Here is a 16,510-nt window from a genome sequence, read left to right on the forward strand (position 1 = left end):
AATGGAAACTTATGCTTGGAAACTAGCCTGGTCCGGGGCAGCCTAACTGTCAGGTTAAGCCACAGTTGTTGCTTAACTAGACTTCCACAAACACTGAAATGTAAATGCAATGATATTACAGCTGACTCTTTGACATTTTATTTGACTTTATTAACCACTATTAATCTAACAATTAAAGAAAATCAACTTATATATTAAATTTGATAAATTTTGTTACAATAATAATTAATAAAATATAGACATGTGTTCCATAATATGGTATATTAAAGGCCTATCAAATGTTGAATATAAATGATAATCTTAACTACCCCAATATAAGGATAATAGTTTATTAACAAATTTAAGATGTATCTAAATTCATATAATTGCAATGTATTGATGAAATATATTATATATTATATATATATATATTTTTTTTTTTTTTTTTTTTTTATTCAGATTGTCTGTCACACAAAGAGGAAATTTAATTTAAATATACAACACACAAAAGTCAAGTACAGTCATTTAATTTTTTTATGCTTGGTGTGCATAAAAATGCACATTATTTTAAAGATCTACAGTATTTGTATCTTTCTCTAGTTGTTACATTTTTCTTGAAATTAAAAAAAAATTATGGTGTCTGCATGGCTGAAGGAATACTATATAATTATGTGATGGTATGCTCTTGGCATTTTGTTGTAATGAGTTAAAATTATTTTTTAATCACAGAGAAGATTGCTAGTGTCCTGCATACAATAATTTTTCAGCTCACAAGGCTTGTACTGTAGACTTACAGTATAATGTGCTTATACCTCAGGCTTTTCTTCAACTGATCCTCACCCTGTAACCATTCATAAAACTCTGTTCATCCACCAACACCCAACACCACACTGTTAAAAAATTATGTAGAACTTACAGTATTACTGTCAGCTGTTTGCCAGTAACTTACTGTAGATTTATATGCATGTTATTTACTGGCAACAGTTTGTTCAAAGTTAAATGAACATTAAACATTAACAAGTCTTTTTATTTACAGAATAAAACCGTCAAATAACAGCCTCATGCAAAGCATTCTGGGAACCAAAATATGAATGAAACAACAGAAAAGGTTCATGAGGATTTCTGGTTGCCAAAATGCTTTGCATGAGGCTGTTATTTTATAGTTCTATGCTGGAAAATCATAGACTTGTTAATATTTAATGTTGATTTAACTTTGAACAAACTGTTGCCAGTAAATAAAATACATTTAAATCTACATAGGTTACTGGCAAACAGCTGCATACAACTAATTTTTTAACAGTGTAATAATAAACCAGTGGTTTAAAATCTCTCATACTCCCAGGGTTTAACATGATGACTTGTGGCTCTATAACACACACATAATTTGCCATCAAAAATGTTTTGAGTAACATGTCATGTAATAATGATTGGTTAAGAATATGTGTAACATATATTGTTTTACACAATGATTCCTTGTACTACTGTAAATTCAGAAATGCAGATGCTGTTCACCCACCATTCTCTCAGTGACCCCATGCAGGAATAAAGCTGTGCTGCTGATAGATGCCAGTGCTCTCCTCACTGCCAGTCAATATCTTTGGCAGCTAACATTATGAGATTAGACACTTCTATGATTATGCTTAAATCAACTACACTTCTTATGAACAATATATTTTTGTTTTATTTTCACTTGTTACTTTATTGTCCACTCAAGTTGCTGCTTTTGAAATGTACCCCCAAATAAAAAAAATTACATTTAAGTTACATTTAAAGTTAAATGTATTATAATTATTCATCTGCTAAATATTTATTATATAGGTTACTTAGTAACCTACATATTGTCTTTTAAAGGTTAGGATCTATGTTATATTTAAAAATTACAGTATATAAAAAATACAGAAAAAGTAGAAGCAAAACAGAGCCACATGAGCATTGACAGGGATTGAACCCGGGTCTCCGCATGCGCTGTTGAGAGCACTGACCGCTACGCCATCACTTCTGATGTTGTTTCAGGCTTTCATGTGATCGTTTTAAAATATGACAATATATTTTATTTTAGTTGATGTATGAAAGGATTTAATCCATAAGGACTTTCCAGCTATTTAATGGGTTTGTTTATTGCAGCAGTATTATAATTTTCAGTTATTAGTAAATTATTCATACATTTTTTCACAAATTACCGCTTTCTCTTTAACATTGATCGATTTGATCCACGCTCGACCTCTAGGGCTGCTCAAGAATAGCGTGCACGCGCAATTATCTTGACTACGGAAATCTGGATCATTAGTTGGATTGCATAAACTTCATTTACCTTTTTTGAAACCGCTTTAGCCTCGCCTCATTTGTTAGGTTAATTCAAGTCAGGTTTGTAACTTTAATCCTCGCTTTTCCAAGCGAGTTTTATGAAATAGCCCTCTGGTATTTTTTGTTAAAGGTTAAAGCTTAATCTCTAATTTAATACTTTAAAAAATTATTGGCTGAATGTGTGTTTGATATTGTATTCTAAAACTGTCTGACTGTTGAAACTGGCTCTTATTTTCATACAATAAGTTGCTGTTGAAGTGATTGTCTTTAGTGGTTCTGGAGAGATTTGACAGGAAAAACGGACTGGTATTTTCATACAATTTGCCATTACTGCCACCTGCTAGTGAGTGAGTGCTTTGTAAGTTTCTATTGAAGTAGACCTAGGCTAATTGTATGGGAGAAAAGGGAAACATTTTGTGAACCGATCTGAAAGTTTTAAAAGATTGGTATATTCATACAAGAAGCCTTTGTTCATTATATGCAATTAAATGATAGGCTGTTACTGTTTAGAGTTTCAAATGATGCATCTTAAAGCTGAGGCATTAAAATTGACAACTGGTCCCTGGAATTGTTTTATGAATATGCTGGTCCCTGGCACAAAACAGGTTGGGAACCCCTGATTAAAGGTTTCCCTACCTGCTCTTAAAGCTGTTGGATCAGTTTTAGGATATTCATATCCTAATATAGTCTATAGTGTCTTACTAAACATTTGCTGGACGAGTGTTGGCCAGACACCCAAGACCTTTATATGATCCACATACTTATAATTGATTGCAATCCATTGTAAATACTTTACATTTGAGCTTATGTTTGTTTCCCTTAATTGGGATGGTGAAGAATGTTTATAAAAATAAGTAGTTTAGAATAGTCGACTATTCGAAAAATTAGTCGTAAGTGGCAGCCCTAACGCACCTCATCATAAATGAATAAAACTCAGCGTAGACCTATATGGCTTATACATTAGCATTAAATATCTTTGCTGCATTCGTTCTAGAACAGACAAGGCATAAAAAAAATAAGTTTGGTTCTGGTTGGTTGTCAGTTTAGGTGATGGGTCGGTAGGGATTTTATTTTATTTTATTTTTATTTTTTTTCAGTGGCAGCAAGGGATAGGTAGGAAATTGTTACATTTTTAAATTGAATAGCAGATATATGAGGTGACTTTGGCTATATTGCGTGTTTGTCTCACGCAGCGCAGCATGTCTCCACGGATTATCTCTTTTGTCATAATCAGGATTTGACATTAACTTTTTTGCTCACCAGCCAAAGTGGCTAGTTTTTCAAAGTTACTAGCCACTCAGCATTTTCACTGGCCAAATTTTTGTTGCTGGTAAAATCAATTTTATATGATTAAACTTGACTTTGGCATCCTAAAATGACTTTAATTCGAGCAAATTTACTTGCTAAATTAGATGCAGACTGAATTTCAAATGCAGTCTGACTACCCAAATTAAGACAACATTTATTAGCTGGTATATAGCTGGTATATCAGTATAGATCATATCATATATTTAGGTGCATGAAAAACATGCTAGTAAGTAAGGCATAAATAGATTAACTTTGAATGAATATATTAAAAGTAGAGCAGGGGTGTAGAAGAAACACTAATTCTAAACTGAAAAGATAAACACAAAAACCATCGACAACCACTTTAAATATTTATTAACAACAGCAGTAAATACTGTCAAGAAATGTACATTAATTTTACTGTCAGCTAGTTTATGCATTTGTATTTTATAAGCTTGATCATGGTTACTGATAAAAGTGATTTAAGACTTTTTAATGACAAATGTTGAGAGGGCATTATTGTAACATTAAAATGATGCGCAAACCTCTCAGCTGGCGGGTTTTCTTTGATTTCGTGTGCATTCAGGTATGCGCTGAATTTCTCTTCGCTCTTGCCCTGAGAGTTTGCACGCAATTTATATTTAATCAATCACTTCCATGCAATTGTTTTATCTTTCCCGAAGTGTGTATGCGCTCAGACTGCGTCCTTTTGTGCATTCGCAAATCCATCAGCTCTTGCGCGCTCTCTGGAAGGTGACGCTCTGGTCCGCAACGCCTCGCTGATCGCGTGCGCGTCTCTCAACAAACGGTCTCTTTGCGTTGCGCTGGGTGCAGAGTGCTCATGGAAGTTATCGCATTGCGTATTGTTTATCATTTCGCATAACTTTTAAGAAAACTACAATTAAAAAATTATATTCAACCTGGCAAAGTGGCTAGTGGGATTGTCTGTCTTACCCGCCACGGCCGAAATCTACCCGCATTTGGCGGGTGTTAATGTCAAGCCCTGGTCATAATACCATAAATTCAAATATTATAATTCACTTTCTGACCGCAAAAATGAGCCTTGGTTTGTCCTCTCTGGAAGAGAAAAGCCCACTTGCATATCGTTGTTCAGCTCGTCTTTTTTGGTCTGTAAGTTACAACTTTCGGCGGGCGCAAAAGATTACGTTGCTGTGCACGAAAAAGCATCTCGAATGCACACCAAAAGTTACCAGTGCTTTTGTAAGTGACGACAATGATGTGTGAACGATTGTGTTAACGACCGTAGCTGCCTTGTTTTTAGCATTGGTAGAGGACGTTGCATCGCGTGCTTTACAAAAACGGTGCTGTACTAAAAGGTAAATTATAGTTCGCCTCAAAGTTTTTGTGTCTTTATTTAATGTGTATTATTTCTTCCCCAAGCTCATAAAATAAATTTGGGTCGCACATAAATTGGCAGGGTCGGTTGGAAACCGGAACCAAACAAATTTTTTTCTTATGCCTAAGATGGGCTTAGATTTGGAAATACATGATCATCCTCTTTCTTTATTATTGTTAGCACTACCTCAAACTAAAGTGGCGTCTCTTGGGAGGTGTCATTTTCTTAACTGAACCGCAGCAATGTTTTAAACGAGCTTCTAACGCTAGACAAACGCAATCACACTGTGCCTGAGCCCAAGTAAACTGCGCTCGAGCCCACACACCAGGGTGTGATTAACCAAACAGTGCCCGGCACGGTACGGAGCGATCACACTAGTCAAACAAACCAGGTTTTGGGGGTCAAACATGCCCAGACGTTGTTTGGATAGTGTGAGCGTGCCCTGCTTGCTGTAGTGTGTCCGTTGCCAGACATTTTAGTGGAGGTGAGACCAAACTAAAGGGCCGCTCACATTATTAACGAATACTATAAAAAAATAAAAAATCGTTATACATTAATGAGAATAGCGGAGTTCAGACCACAACTAAAACGATACAAATACAAATGAACAATATCGTTGTGATCACTTTCTGAGAATTTTTTTTCTCCTGATGAACGATAAACCATTGACAGCCAATCAAATCTCTTTAAACTTCAAGTGCATGCGCATTTGAAATGACAGATGGAGAAGCTCATTGCTGAGGTCCATAACACAAAATTACCTCAGGTATCCAGCGCTGACGCAGTTGCTGTGAAATTGACTATGTAATGGTTTTTATTCTAATACAGTGACTATGCCAAAATGTAAGATATTAGATTACACAAACTACTAGATTTATTGTTTAGAGTAAGGCAAAACGCAGCATGTTGAGGACATCTGCTGGTTATACCCGCAGTGCAAATGCAACAAGAACAGCATATTTTCACATAATTACATGCAAACAATTACAAGCATTTTATTAAAGGAAATATGCAGTATAATTAAACGCGATTGAAGGTAAATGATTTTAGCGGGTTCTGCGCAATTCGTCACGTTTTGTCTTTTCTCGGTCAAATAGGCACCAAATTCAAAATGTATGTTACATTTCGACTAAAAATATGACCCACTTTCAAAAAAGATTAATGTTTCTACCGGTGAAATGTCCCTTAAAGTGCCAGAAAGATCCAAAATCAAAAATGACCTGTATTGCAGTGTATCATGTAGCTGTCCATTAATGTAAATGATGTGCAAAGCAGTTAAACCAAAAAGTACACAATTAATAAAGTTATTGGGGAGTCGACTCTAAATCACTGAAACGAGTCGTCATATTTTTTGAATCTCCTGCCTGTCTTTATCTATGTATGAAGGAACACATACAAAGCATCTCCACCTACAGTTTTGCCCGGAAGAAATAAAAAATCTGTCCTGCCCACATACACTTCAACTAGTTAGTGTGTAAAATCAAGGACTTTGCTGCTGTAACATGGCTGCAGGAGGCTCAATGATATTACGCAGCAGCTGAAAATAGTCCCCTTAGTAACTTTCAATGGCAGGGGACTATTTTCAGGCATTGCGTAATATCATGCCTGCTGCAGCCATGTTGCAGCAGCAAAGACCTTGATTATAACACCAGAATGAGAGAATAATTACTAGCCATATCTGCGTAGAAAAACGCAACTTTTAATTTTCTATCGGTCTTAGTACACGATGTAACTACAGAAGAGTCAAGTTTAAAATAGGAAAAATATTTTTTAGCGCACATTTTTTTTAACTATGCTTATTTTTTCCACAAGCCTGTTTGTGTTTAACGAATTCAAAGGATCCATTTTAGCGTATTCCTACATGTTTTGCTGCCCAAAACATCTCCATGTTGCTTTTGTGGTAGCTTTCTGTTTAACAGTAAATTCCTTTCTTTACTTTGTTTTTTAAACTTTCATACGATTGGTGAATTTCTTAAAAAATACACACTATTTCCCGTGACTCTGCCTCCAACCACGTCAGGTGTATTATCATGTCTGCAGCGCCCAGACCCCCAGCAAGAATTTAAAAGAGAGGACTGAAAAAGACACCATCCCACTGAAGCTGTCCGGTAATATTGCACAGCAAAATCACCAGTGTTAAATCTACACTGCTGGAATTTATATGGGAAACACCAGAGGTCTCATTCATAAAACTGTGCCTAGGATCCTTACTAAAAGTCTACGTACACACAAAAGCAAAAAATGGCATAAGCCAAAAAATATTAAGACTGATAAAACAAAGCAATGTTCCCTTTATAAATCACAGATCACCTGCAAGTGTGTGTACATGAATCATCCTCAGATCCCACCCTTTAAGCACATTCTCCTGTCAAGTTTGTTTTTTATAGAACACAACCTATGCGTGGGAACTGGCGTACGCCAGTTCCCACGCAAAGGTTGTGATAAATGAGCTTTATAAATTAGGTCCCAGACCTTGTGTTTCCCATATAAACACTGGTGATTTTGCTGTGTGATAAATCTGTTCACTTCTGTACTCTCTTCTGTCCCTGCTCATGAAGGAATTGACATTAATCTCACAGATTACCTCTCTTTTGCGCTGCTTTAAACACCATCATGAATCATTGACAAGTTTCATAACTTTTACTAGCTTTATTTTAGAAACGCACAACGAAATGAGAAACAGCACTTCCAGGGCTCTTCTCTTCTGCTTACAAGCTCACAAATCAGAATTTTTAAAAAGCATTTTCTCTGCATCCTCATTCAGTTGTTCTAATCCCCAACATCTATGATTTTTCATCACAACATTTACTTTATAAAATGAATTTATCTGTTCTCTTCAAATCATTATCAAGTGTTTACAATGAGATGTTAGTAAAGTTACAACTGTATCTACAGAGTAAAATCTTTCATATGGCTTTTATGTAATTAGATTAATTACATAAAATATTTATAATTAAAATATTTACAATTATGTCAACCCAGAAAATTTGTAAAGTCCTGGGCAAAACATGACCCACAGTCACAGCAATGTAAATCTGTTCCAGCAGCAGAGAAAGGTGAAAACGGCACAAACTTTGAGAGGCCATTTTCTCAACTTTAAGGTTCATCTTCAAATGGCCACAACTTCTCAAAATATTATCAGATTTCCATGTGTTACACATAGTTGGAAAGCTTGGATACTACACTTTCAGAATCTGTGAAAAACTCAAAATGCCCCAGATCCGACTTAGGTCCCTACTTTCCGTAATTGATCAAAATCATATATAATAATACCACTTATCTCAGTTCTCCATAATGATGTAATTAATTTTTAAACAACATATTGTAGCTGTCGAACAGATACTTCTTATCTGGTCATTTGTATTTCATTTTAGAAGCCATAAATGTTGATCACACTTTATATGGATTTTGTGAATATTAATAGATTAATAGGTCACCTCCTTCACCTACAGTTTCGGTCATTAAAGGCATAGACATTGAGCTCGTAGAGACATACAAATATCTTGGAGTCATTTTAGATAATAAACTGTGTTTTGAATCCTTGGTTGACGCCAGTCGCGTAGCTATGGGTGGGCCTGGGTGGGCCACCTGTCAGCTAGGCCCACCCACCTGCCTATCCAGTAAAGCCTATTAATTATCCTAATGACTAATGAGTAAATTATGTTGCAATTATCACTATACTTGACCTATAAAATAAATCTTTTTTTAAACTCCTGTTTGCTATTATAAGGAATACGTTAATTTTGTAAATAGTAGTGCAATAAATAGCGCATTTCGAACAGCCTCCTCGCCCCTCCTACACCCCACATCACAGAAATGAACACCTGGTTTAAGGCTGACACGTAAGGAATAATGAGAGCTGCGCTGCTTCATTGTCTTAGAATGAAGGTCACGAATACCTTCGGTGAGAAGACTTTATTACAGCTTGATGGTGCACCCTTTAACATCACCGTTGAGGATTCTGAACAGGTGTTGGTTCAGCAGCTAAAAAAAGAAAAGTCTTTGCAGATAACATTTGCGCCCACTTTTGCGCCCATGAGCCTTCTGGTCTGAAAACGAGGTGTGTTCAGGCGCATTGTGGGTGCGTTGCTATTTTGAAGCAAATAAAATAGACTATGCCACTGACCAACTAAAACCTGCTCTAAAGTCAATGGAGCAATATGGCTTTTGTTATTTAATGAGTGCGTTAGTAATATGTGCCTACGAGATGACAACGCGCATTTGCTTATCACATGGATGCGCAGCAGCACACAAGTGTTTTAAATATGAAAAATCAAGGGATTAAAATGGTAAAATGTTTAAAAAGATTATTATTGAGTGTCTTGGACATAAATGAGGACCGATTATGAGACGTTAGAAGGCGTATAAAGCTGCTTCACCTGTAGCCTGGTAAGTAATTAAATGTTTTGCTTTAAACAAATGCAAATATTGCATTTATTTAGAATTTTCTTAATGCTACCTCACAGATTTATTATACAGTATATGATGACTTGTACCTGTGGATATGATGAGAACCGTTTTTATGTTATGCTTAAATTTCAAAACACCCGGAGCTGTTCTAGTGCTGAAACGGCACGTTTGTAAATTATTTATTTTCTGTTTGTTACAAATAAACTATTTTTGAAGAACAAACCTTTTCTTGCATATTTGTAAATTATTCTTTGAGATTACATTGATCATGCTATCCATACATTTACAACAATTAAAAGCCTGCTATTTTTACTTACATGACTGAAAGAAAACGACTTTAGAAAATTTAAATGAAGAATTTCGTTGCAAAACAATATAACTACGTTTTTAACATTTTTGTCAAATTATTATTATGTTATCAGGTTATTCTTTTGTTTTATAGTGCTACTTAGCTGTATGTTTTTTTTAGTTATGAAGGTTTAAATCAAAACAAACCAACTGCAATTGAATTGATATTAATTGGAATGCACAACCAAAAAACGAGATTTATGAAAAAAACGGAATTATCTCTTTTTGCAACGAAACACTTCAAATACCAACAAATTAGGCTACTATTTAAAGTATGTTTAAAGTACAAAGCTTTTCTTGCATATTTGTAAAATATTCTTTGAGATAACACTGATCATCTGGGCTATCAATACATTTACAGCAATTAAAAGCCTGCTATGTTTACTTCCAAGACTGAAAGAAAACGACTTTTAAAGGTTTTAATACCAAAAACTAAAAATTTCATTACAAATAAAAACAATGCCTTTTTTTATATCAATCTTAAACTGGTGGTCTTCTTCCTCCGCTTAGTTTTTTTAGTTTACAAATTCTGCCAAAATATGGAATCGGGATGGCGCCACCAACTGGCTTTTAAAGGGGATGAGAGATGAGACCAATTATTGGTTTATTGCACATTGCGCTTAGATTGTTAAAATAGGGCCCATACAGGCTTTTGTTCTTAATAAACGGTGATATATTGAAGCTGGTGTAGTTGTGTGTTTGTATATTTTGATAACAGATGCATTTTCGGTTAAGGCCCACCTGATTTTCTCTGTGCCCACCCACATTGTGAATCCTGGCTAGGCTAGTGGTTGACGCCTTATCAAAGAAAAATCAACAAAGATTTTATTTCCTTAGGAAAATGAACTCCTTTAATGTTTCTGCAGAATTGATGACTCTGTTTTATCGTGCTTTTATTGAATTGGTTTTATCTTTTTGTGTTGCTGCTTGGTTTGGAAGCCTCTCCCTGACAAACAAAAATAGACTTGGAAGTTTGGTTAAAGTAGCGAGTTAGATCTCCAGGAGAGGTCAGGCTCAACCCAGTTATACATAAAACAGGTCCAGAGGAAAGCTAGAGTTATAGCTCAAACACAGGATCATCCCCTTAGAATAGAGTTGAGCTTTTGCCCTCTGACCGGCGCTATCGGGTTCCTAGATGCAGAACAAAGAGGATGCAAATATCTTTTATTCCATCAGCTGTGAGGCTCCTTAATGGCACTTAGCACTTTAGAATAATTTCCATAATTTGCACAAATTGCATTTTTGCACTCGATCGTGTTTGTATTTTTGTGTGTATTTGTTATTTGCACATTATGTAATTTGGGGCATTAATGTGAATTATCTCTGCTGGTCCGTTTGTGTTGTTGTATGTTTATGTTTTATGTGTGGAGCATTGCTGCAAATCCAATTTCCCCTTGTGGGACAATAAAGGTACTTTGACAAACTGTCAGTAAGACCTCAAGCCCACCAGAGACATTCTGACTAACATGAAAAATGCATTATCCTTAATACATTAAGACACTTTAATTAAAATATTAATTTATTAATAAATATTGTAATGGCAAGCAGATGCACCCAAAATATAAACTACGCGTTAAATTACAAGCTGTGCTGCAACATTACCTGACATTTTCCTACAACATTACCTAAATGCTACCAAAATACAATGTTATGAAAAGTTAGGGATGCACGTTATTTATCAGACAGATCATTTATCGGCAGATATAGGTAAAAATTACGTCATTTTAATCGATCCGATAAATAACTAAAATCCGATAACTAAATCCAATAAAGTGTGTGTGCTAAATCAATTAATCAGTCCGATTTATCTGCTTTCTGAGTAACTGCAGCTTAAATGGTCGCGCTAATTACATCATCATCTGTAAACAAACTTCTTCTCCGGTCTGGAAGTTTTTCTCTGTGGCAGCGGATGATAATGCTTTTGCTATTTGCAAAACATGTGCAGCAAGTTTTCCGAGAGGAGGAAAAAAGGCATCAAGTCAACCAATTTTATCTCACTTGAGAGGTCTTCATCACTGCAAAGAAACCGTGGTTACTAGCACGAAGCCTACGCCAGTTTCACACCGCAAGCATGAGGAGCGCATTCTGTGCAGTTTAATAGCAGCATAAAAATCGCAAGATTACATTACTAACATGCATTTATGAGCAAAAGATCTTCAAGACGCCTTTTGACGGTCAGTGTAAGTTACATAATTGTGATTTGTTTAATCCACTTTGTTTGTTTTCGTGCTGTTCTGGTCTGTGTAATGACAGATATAGACGCAATACACAATTATAGACAAAAAAAGTCCATGGCACATTATTTAATTTGTTTCTCTAAAGTTTTACGATAAAAAAAAATGCACCAGTGATTGACAGCATGATACAGTCGATCGTGTTTCCCTTCAACAATAAAAGCAACACTAAAGAGTTTTTGCTCTTTGCTACCCCTACAGGTTAGAAGCGTAATTGTCCATTACCACTGTCGTAAATACTGCAGCATAGCTGGCTCTGATTGGATTGTAGGTCTGCCGTAAAGCAAGTTTTTGTAGTTTTCACTCGAACAACAGGACCGCGACCCGACGGTTGGAAACTTCTTTAGTGCGGTTTTGGACGATAGAGGGCTGCAAAGCAAATGTGAAAGTGCCGTTCACACTGTTTCGAGTGGATGAACGACTGAAACTTTTTTGGAAACGTTATTTTAAGGTAAACAAAAACTCTTTTGTGTTGCTTCAAAGCATAACATTTTGATTTACAGATGTATATGTTTCTCTGAAGATTATAGATGAAGAATCATTTAGTGCTCTGCAGGGAGATGAATGACAGCGCAGTCTTCTGGTGACAGTGGGTTTTTAAAGATTTCATAGCTTTCTTTTAAATTGCTCAAAGTCATGTTTAAAACACACTTGGCATAACATTCATGATTTTATGGTGAAAATATTTTTTTCGTGTCAATCCACGATCATTTTAACCATAAACAATCCACTGTCACTTTAATTGAGCATGAGCAGTGCAGCAAAAATAGAGCTGACGCCAAAAACGAAAAAGTTTTCCAAAGACAGCAAAAGCTATAAATTACAAAGTGATCGAATAGTCCTCAAAGACCAGCCTTTCTCCATGGTAAAGGATCCGGGTTTTCTTTTGTGATTTTTTCCATTCTACCTTGTACAATATGGTTGCCACACACATTCATAATTTTGACAACAATGGACAACAACCAAGTTTCATCACGGACATTTGGACATCTGATGTTAGGTGCTTAGCTTAACAGCTCAGTAGTTAGGTGCTTAGCTTAACGGCTCAGTAGTTGGATGAAATGTTTATTATGAAAATTATAGTAGCCTTTAAAAAAATATAAACTCATTGGTTATTGGTATCTGTATCGGCCATTAGGAGGACTTGCTTATCGGTATCATATCGTGCATCCCTCTCATCGTGCATTTGTGTAGAAAAACTAGAAATTACTTTAGCTGGGTTTTTACAGGCAGAGTCACATGTATTTAATGTAGATTTACACTAAATTGTCTGCTGGACTTTGTATCAATGCGTATTGCAAGCAAAATCATCTAAACAGTTGTACAAAATAAAGCTATATCTCCCTTATATCTCACCAGCGCAGGGCAATTTTGATTGGTGTGGTAAGACAGGAGGTGAAGAGGTCAGCAGGGAGGTCAGGGTTCATGGGCAGGAGTTCACTGGCTTCACAAGAAGCCAGCTGAATGCAGTTCTTCATGGAGGGAGGTAGAGGCATCTGGGCCAATGGGTGGTTTGGGTTAATTGCTGCCACCTAGTAAAAGATCATAAGAACAAATATTTTAACAGCGTTTTTCAGCTCCAATCCTCAGGCTCTCCTCCCAGAATGTTGCCCTAATAAACACACTAACAAGCTAATCAAAGGCCTGTTCAAGGAAGGAGGTTTAGTGAAAACTAGTAGGTTAACCCTGAAACGACAGAAACTCTAAAGATATGTGACCAGTCACGAAAAGTAGGGACACAAGTCGGATCTGGGGGAGTTTTGAGTTATTCTGAAAGTGCAGTTTCTAAGGTTTCCAACGATGTCTAACACATGGAAATCTGATAGGATTTGGGGAAGTTAATGTAACACATTCAAGAAACAGAAAGCCGAAAAAATAGAGAAGGAAAGTTACACTATGGCTCATTTACATCTCATTTTGCTAAGTCATACCCCCTGTAAAGTCGTTTTGAGACAGATGTTCAAGCATCATATGTAGTATTTTGTGACAGAAGTCCAGATGACAACATGCAAAAAATAAACAGGACTTTTTACCTTTGTGTTGATCACAAGTCGAATCCAATCTGTTTCAGATGTGCGAATCATCCAATGACTATTTTTGTCCACAAATGTGTATAATCCATGAAATATAGATATATAGTCTATTGTTTACATCAAATTTCGCATGACCATCTGGTAATAGAATATAATATACAATTTGAGGACTATTTACATGATAACATGTATGAGATTACACTTTACGTTCCTGTAAACACATAAACCCCGCCTTCAAAGTTTGCATGTGAAAATAGGGAGTCAGTTTAATAGATAATCCAAACAGCGTCGTCGAAAACATGACGTCCTTTAGGGATGTAACCAATCAATCGCTCGTTCCTCCATCAGCCAATGACTTCATGGAAAATATTGATAGACAAAACATGTAGCCATGAATTATATAACGAATTCAACGATCTCTGTGTGACTTTTTTTGTGTGTGTTTGATGTCATGCTGCGCTGCAAGAACTGACAGACAGATGACGCCAAAGTACCCCGAGAGCGAGTCGAAATTAAACTACTCCGTAAAATTTCTTGAAGAGCTCTCGCGGTACTTTGACGTCATCCGACTGCGGCGCCGCATAAAGTCGAACAAGCCAGCAGCAGTCATACGCGGCTGACTGTTATTTGTGGCGCCCCAGATTTTTTTTTTGTGCGCCCCGGCTTTGTTACAGTCTGGGGAGACGCATGCTGTAAGTTTGAAAAAAAAATTTAGCGAACATGTCTGAGGAACAGGTTAGCCGTGTCACTACAGTCACGTGACTTCACGCGGTTCAGAACAGAATTGAAAGAGAAGACAATGCTAAATAAAGTCGTAATTCTTGCTATTTTTGGACCAAAATGTATTTCCGATGCTTCAACACATTCTAACTGACCCACTGATGTCACATGGACTACTTTGATTATGTTTTTATTACCTTTCTGGACATGGAAACCATAAATAGATTTTCAATAGAGGAACAAAAAGCTCTTGAACTAAATCTAACGTTAAAACATCTTAAACTGTGTTCCGAAGATGAATGGAGGTCTTCCGAGTTTAGAACGACATGAGGGTAAGTCATTAATTACATTATTTTCATTTTTGGGCGAACTATCCTTATTTAGTAGTCACGCTGTTCCCTTTGGGGGCGGGGGGCGAAAACAAAAGCCGCTTATCCAGTATGGTAATACTCAAACAATGACGCCCCCTGCTGCATGCTAGAATCTTCGGAAAAACAAGATGATTTCAACCACAAAATGTACGCTTTTAAATAAACAAGAACTGCTATTTAAACACGGAGAGGCTTCTTCGTGATCTCAACTAACAGATTCTGCAAAAAAACGAAAACCACAAATTTTGAGAAAAAAAAAAGTTTTTTCTTATTATCTCAAAAGCCAACTTGTGTCACTGGTTCCTGTGACGAGTCACATATGTCAAACCCAAGAAAGCGGGCTAAGTCAAGCTTGTTTCTGAAAGAGAGGTAGGGTATACTACCTCTCTTTTAAGAGTAGGCCAACATGGTAACTTACTCAGTAAACTCAAAGATATTTAATATTAAAAAGATGCGACACTGGTATTGATATGTATGGCAGATCTAGTCCTAGACAGTAACCAGCTGTGTGGTAACTGTCTATGATCAAAACATCATCTTTTGTGCTCAACAAAATATAGAATGTCATACAGGTTTAGAACAACATAAGCATGAATAATTAATTTAATTTTTCATACGCTTATTAACATGGTATGGAACAGGTTTCTATGGTACACTTTGAGTTTCTTTTGGTCTCCTCCCCCTTTTTAAAGTTCAAGAAGTGTTTCAGTACCTCATTTATTCATTGCACACATTTTCATCGGCAACACTGTAAAGATTTTCTTGCTGCATTGAGCCTGGGCAAATTCCAAACAGTGCTTTTGCACCCTTGAAGAACACTTCGAGAAGAGGACACTGGATAAAGAATTGTTCCAAATAAAGACAAAATTATGCTTTCATTGCTTCCCTCCAAAATTTCCACATGTAATTCGCCTCATGTCTGTGAAAACCAGGCAAAAGTCTCAAAATCAAGTTCTGAGATAACGAGCATCATAGTTTGATTTCAATCATTGATATTAATCTTTGACATTACTTATTAAATGTTCAAGATATCAATAATATATTTTCACAGAATGTTCTTTATGTATGATTTTGTGTAGCAAACTCTAAATCTCAAAACAATTACTTTAGCTAGGTTTTCACAGGCAAATTTTTAAGCTTAATCAAATTAGATGTGCACGTTATTTTAACTTACTCTTTTAAATTAAATATACTAACTTTTTACATTATTCAATTAACTAAAAAATGTACAATGGTAAATTGAAATGACTTGTAAAGTGAATCTAATTATTTCTAAATAGTTTAGGCAACAAAAATTGTTAACTGTGCAATGTCCTTTGTAACCCATAAAGATAATTCCATATAAATGCACTGATAATTCGTTGTTTTGTCGCAAGTGAAAAACAATATTGACCTTTTAGTTGAAAAAGGAGAATCATATGAGATTCATTCATTCACATTCGGAAATCGATTCTTTATGTCTGGCAA

The 16,510-nt window shown here is 35.9% G+C and overlaps 1 protein-coding gene across 5 annotated transcripts in view; it reads right to left on the reverse strand.

Annotated features, from left to right (window-relative positions):
• Positions 1 to 16,510, reverse strand: part of rptor (regulatory associated protein of MTOR, complex 1) — a 245,859-nt gene that overhangs the window by 170,080 nt on the left and 59,269 nt on the right. For all 5 annotated transcript variants that reach the window (XM_055213775.2, XM_055213774.2, XM_055213771.2 and 2 more), the window contains exon 7: positions 13,276 to 13,451. In XM_055213775.2, coding sequence (XP_055069750.1) covers positions 13,276 to 13,451 — 176 coding nt within the window. The remainder of the gene's footprint in view (positions 1 to 13,275; positions 13,452 to 16,510) is intronic.

Source organism: Misgurnus anguillicaudatus, chromosome 8, assembly GCF_027580225.2.
Source record: "Misgurnus anguillicaudatus chromosome 8, ASM2758022v2, whole genome shotgun sequence".
Classification (NCBI taxonomy): Eukaryota; Metazoa; Chordata; class Actinopteri; order Cypriniformes; family Cobitidae; genus Misgurnus; species Misgurnus anguillicaudatus.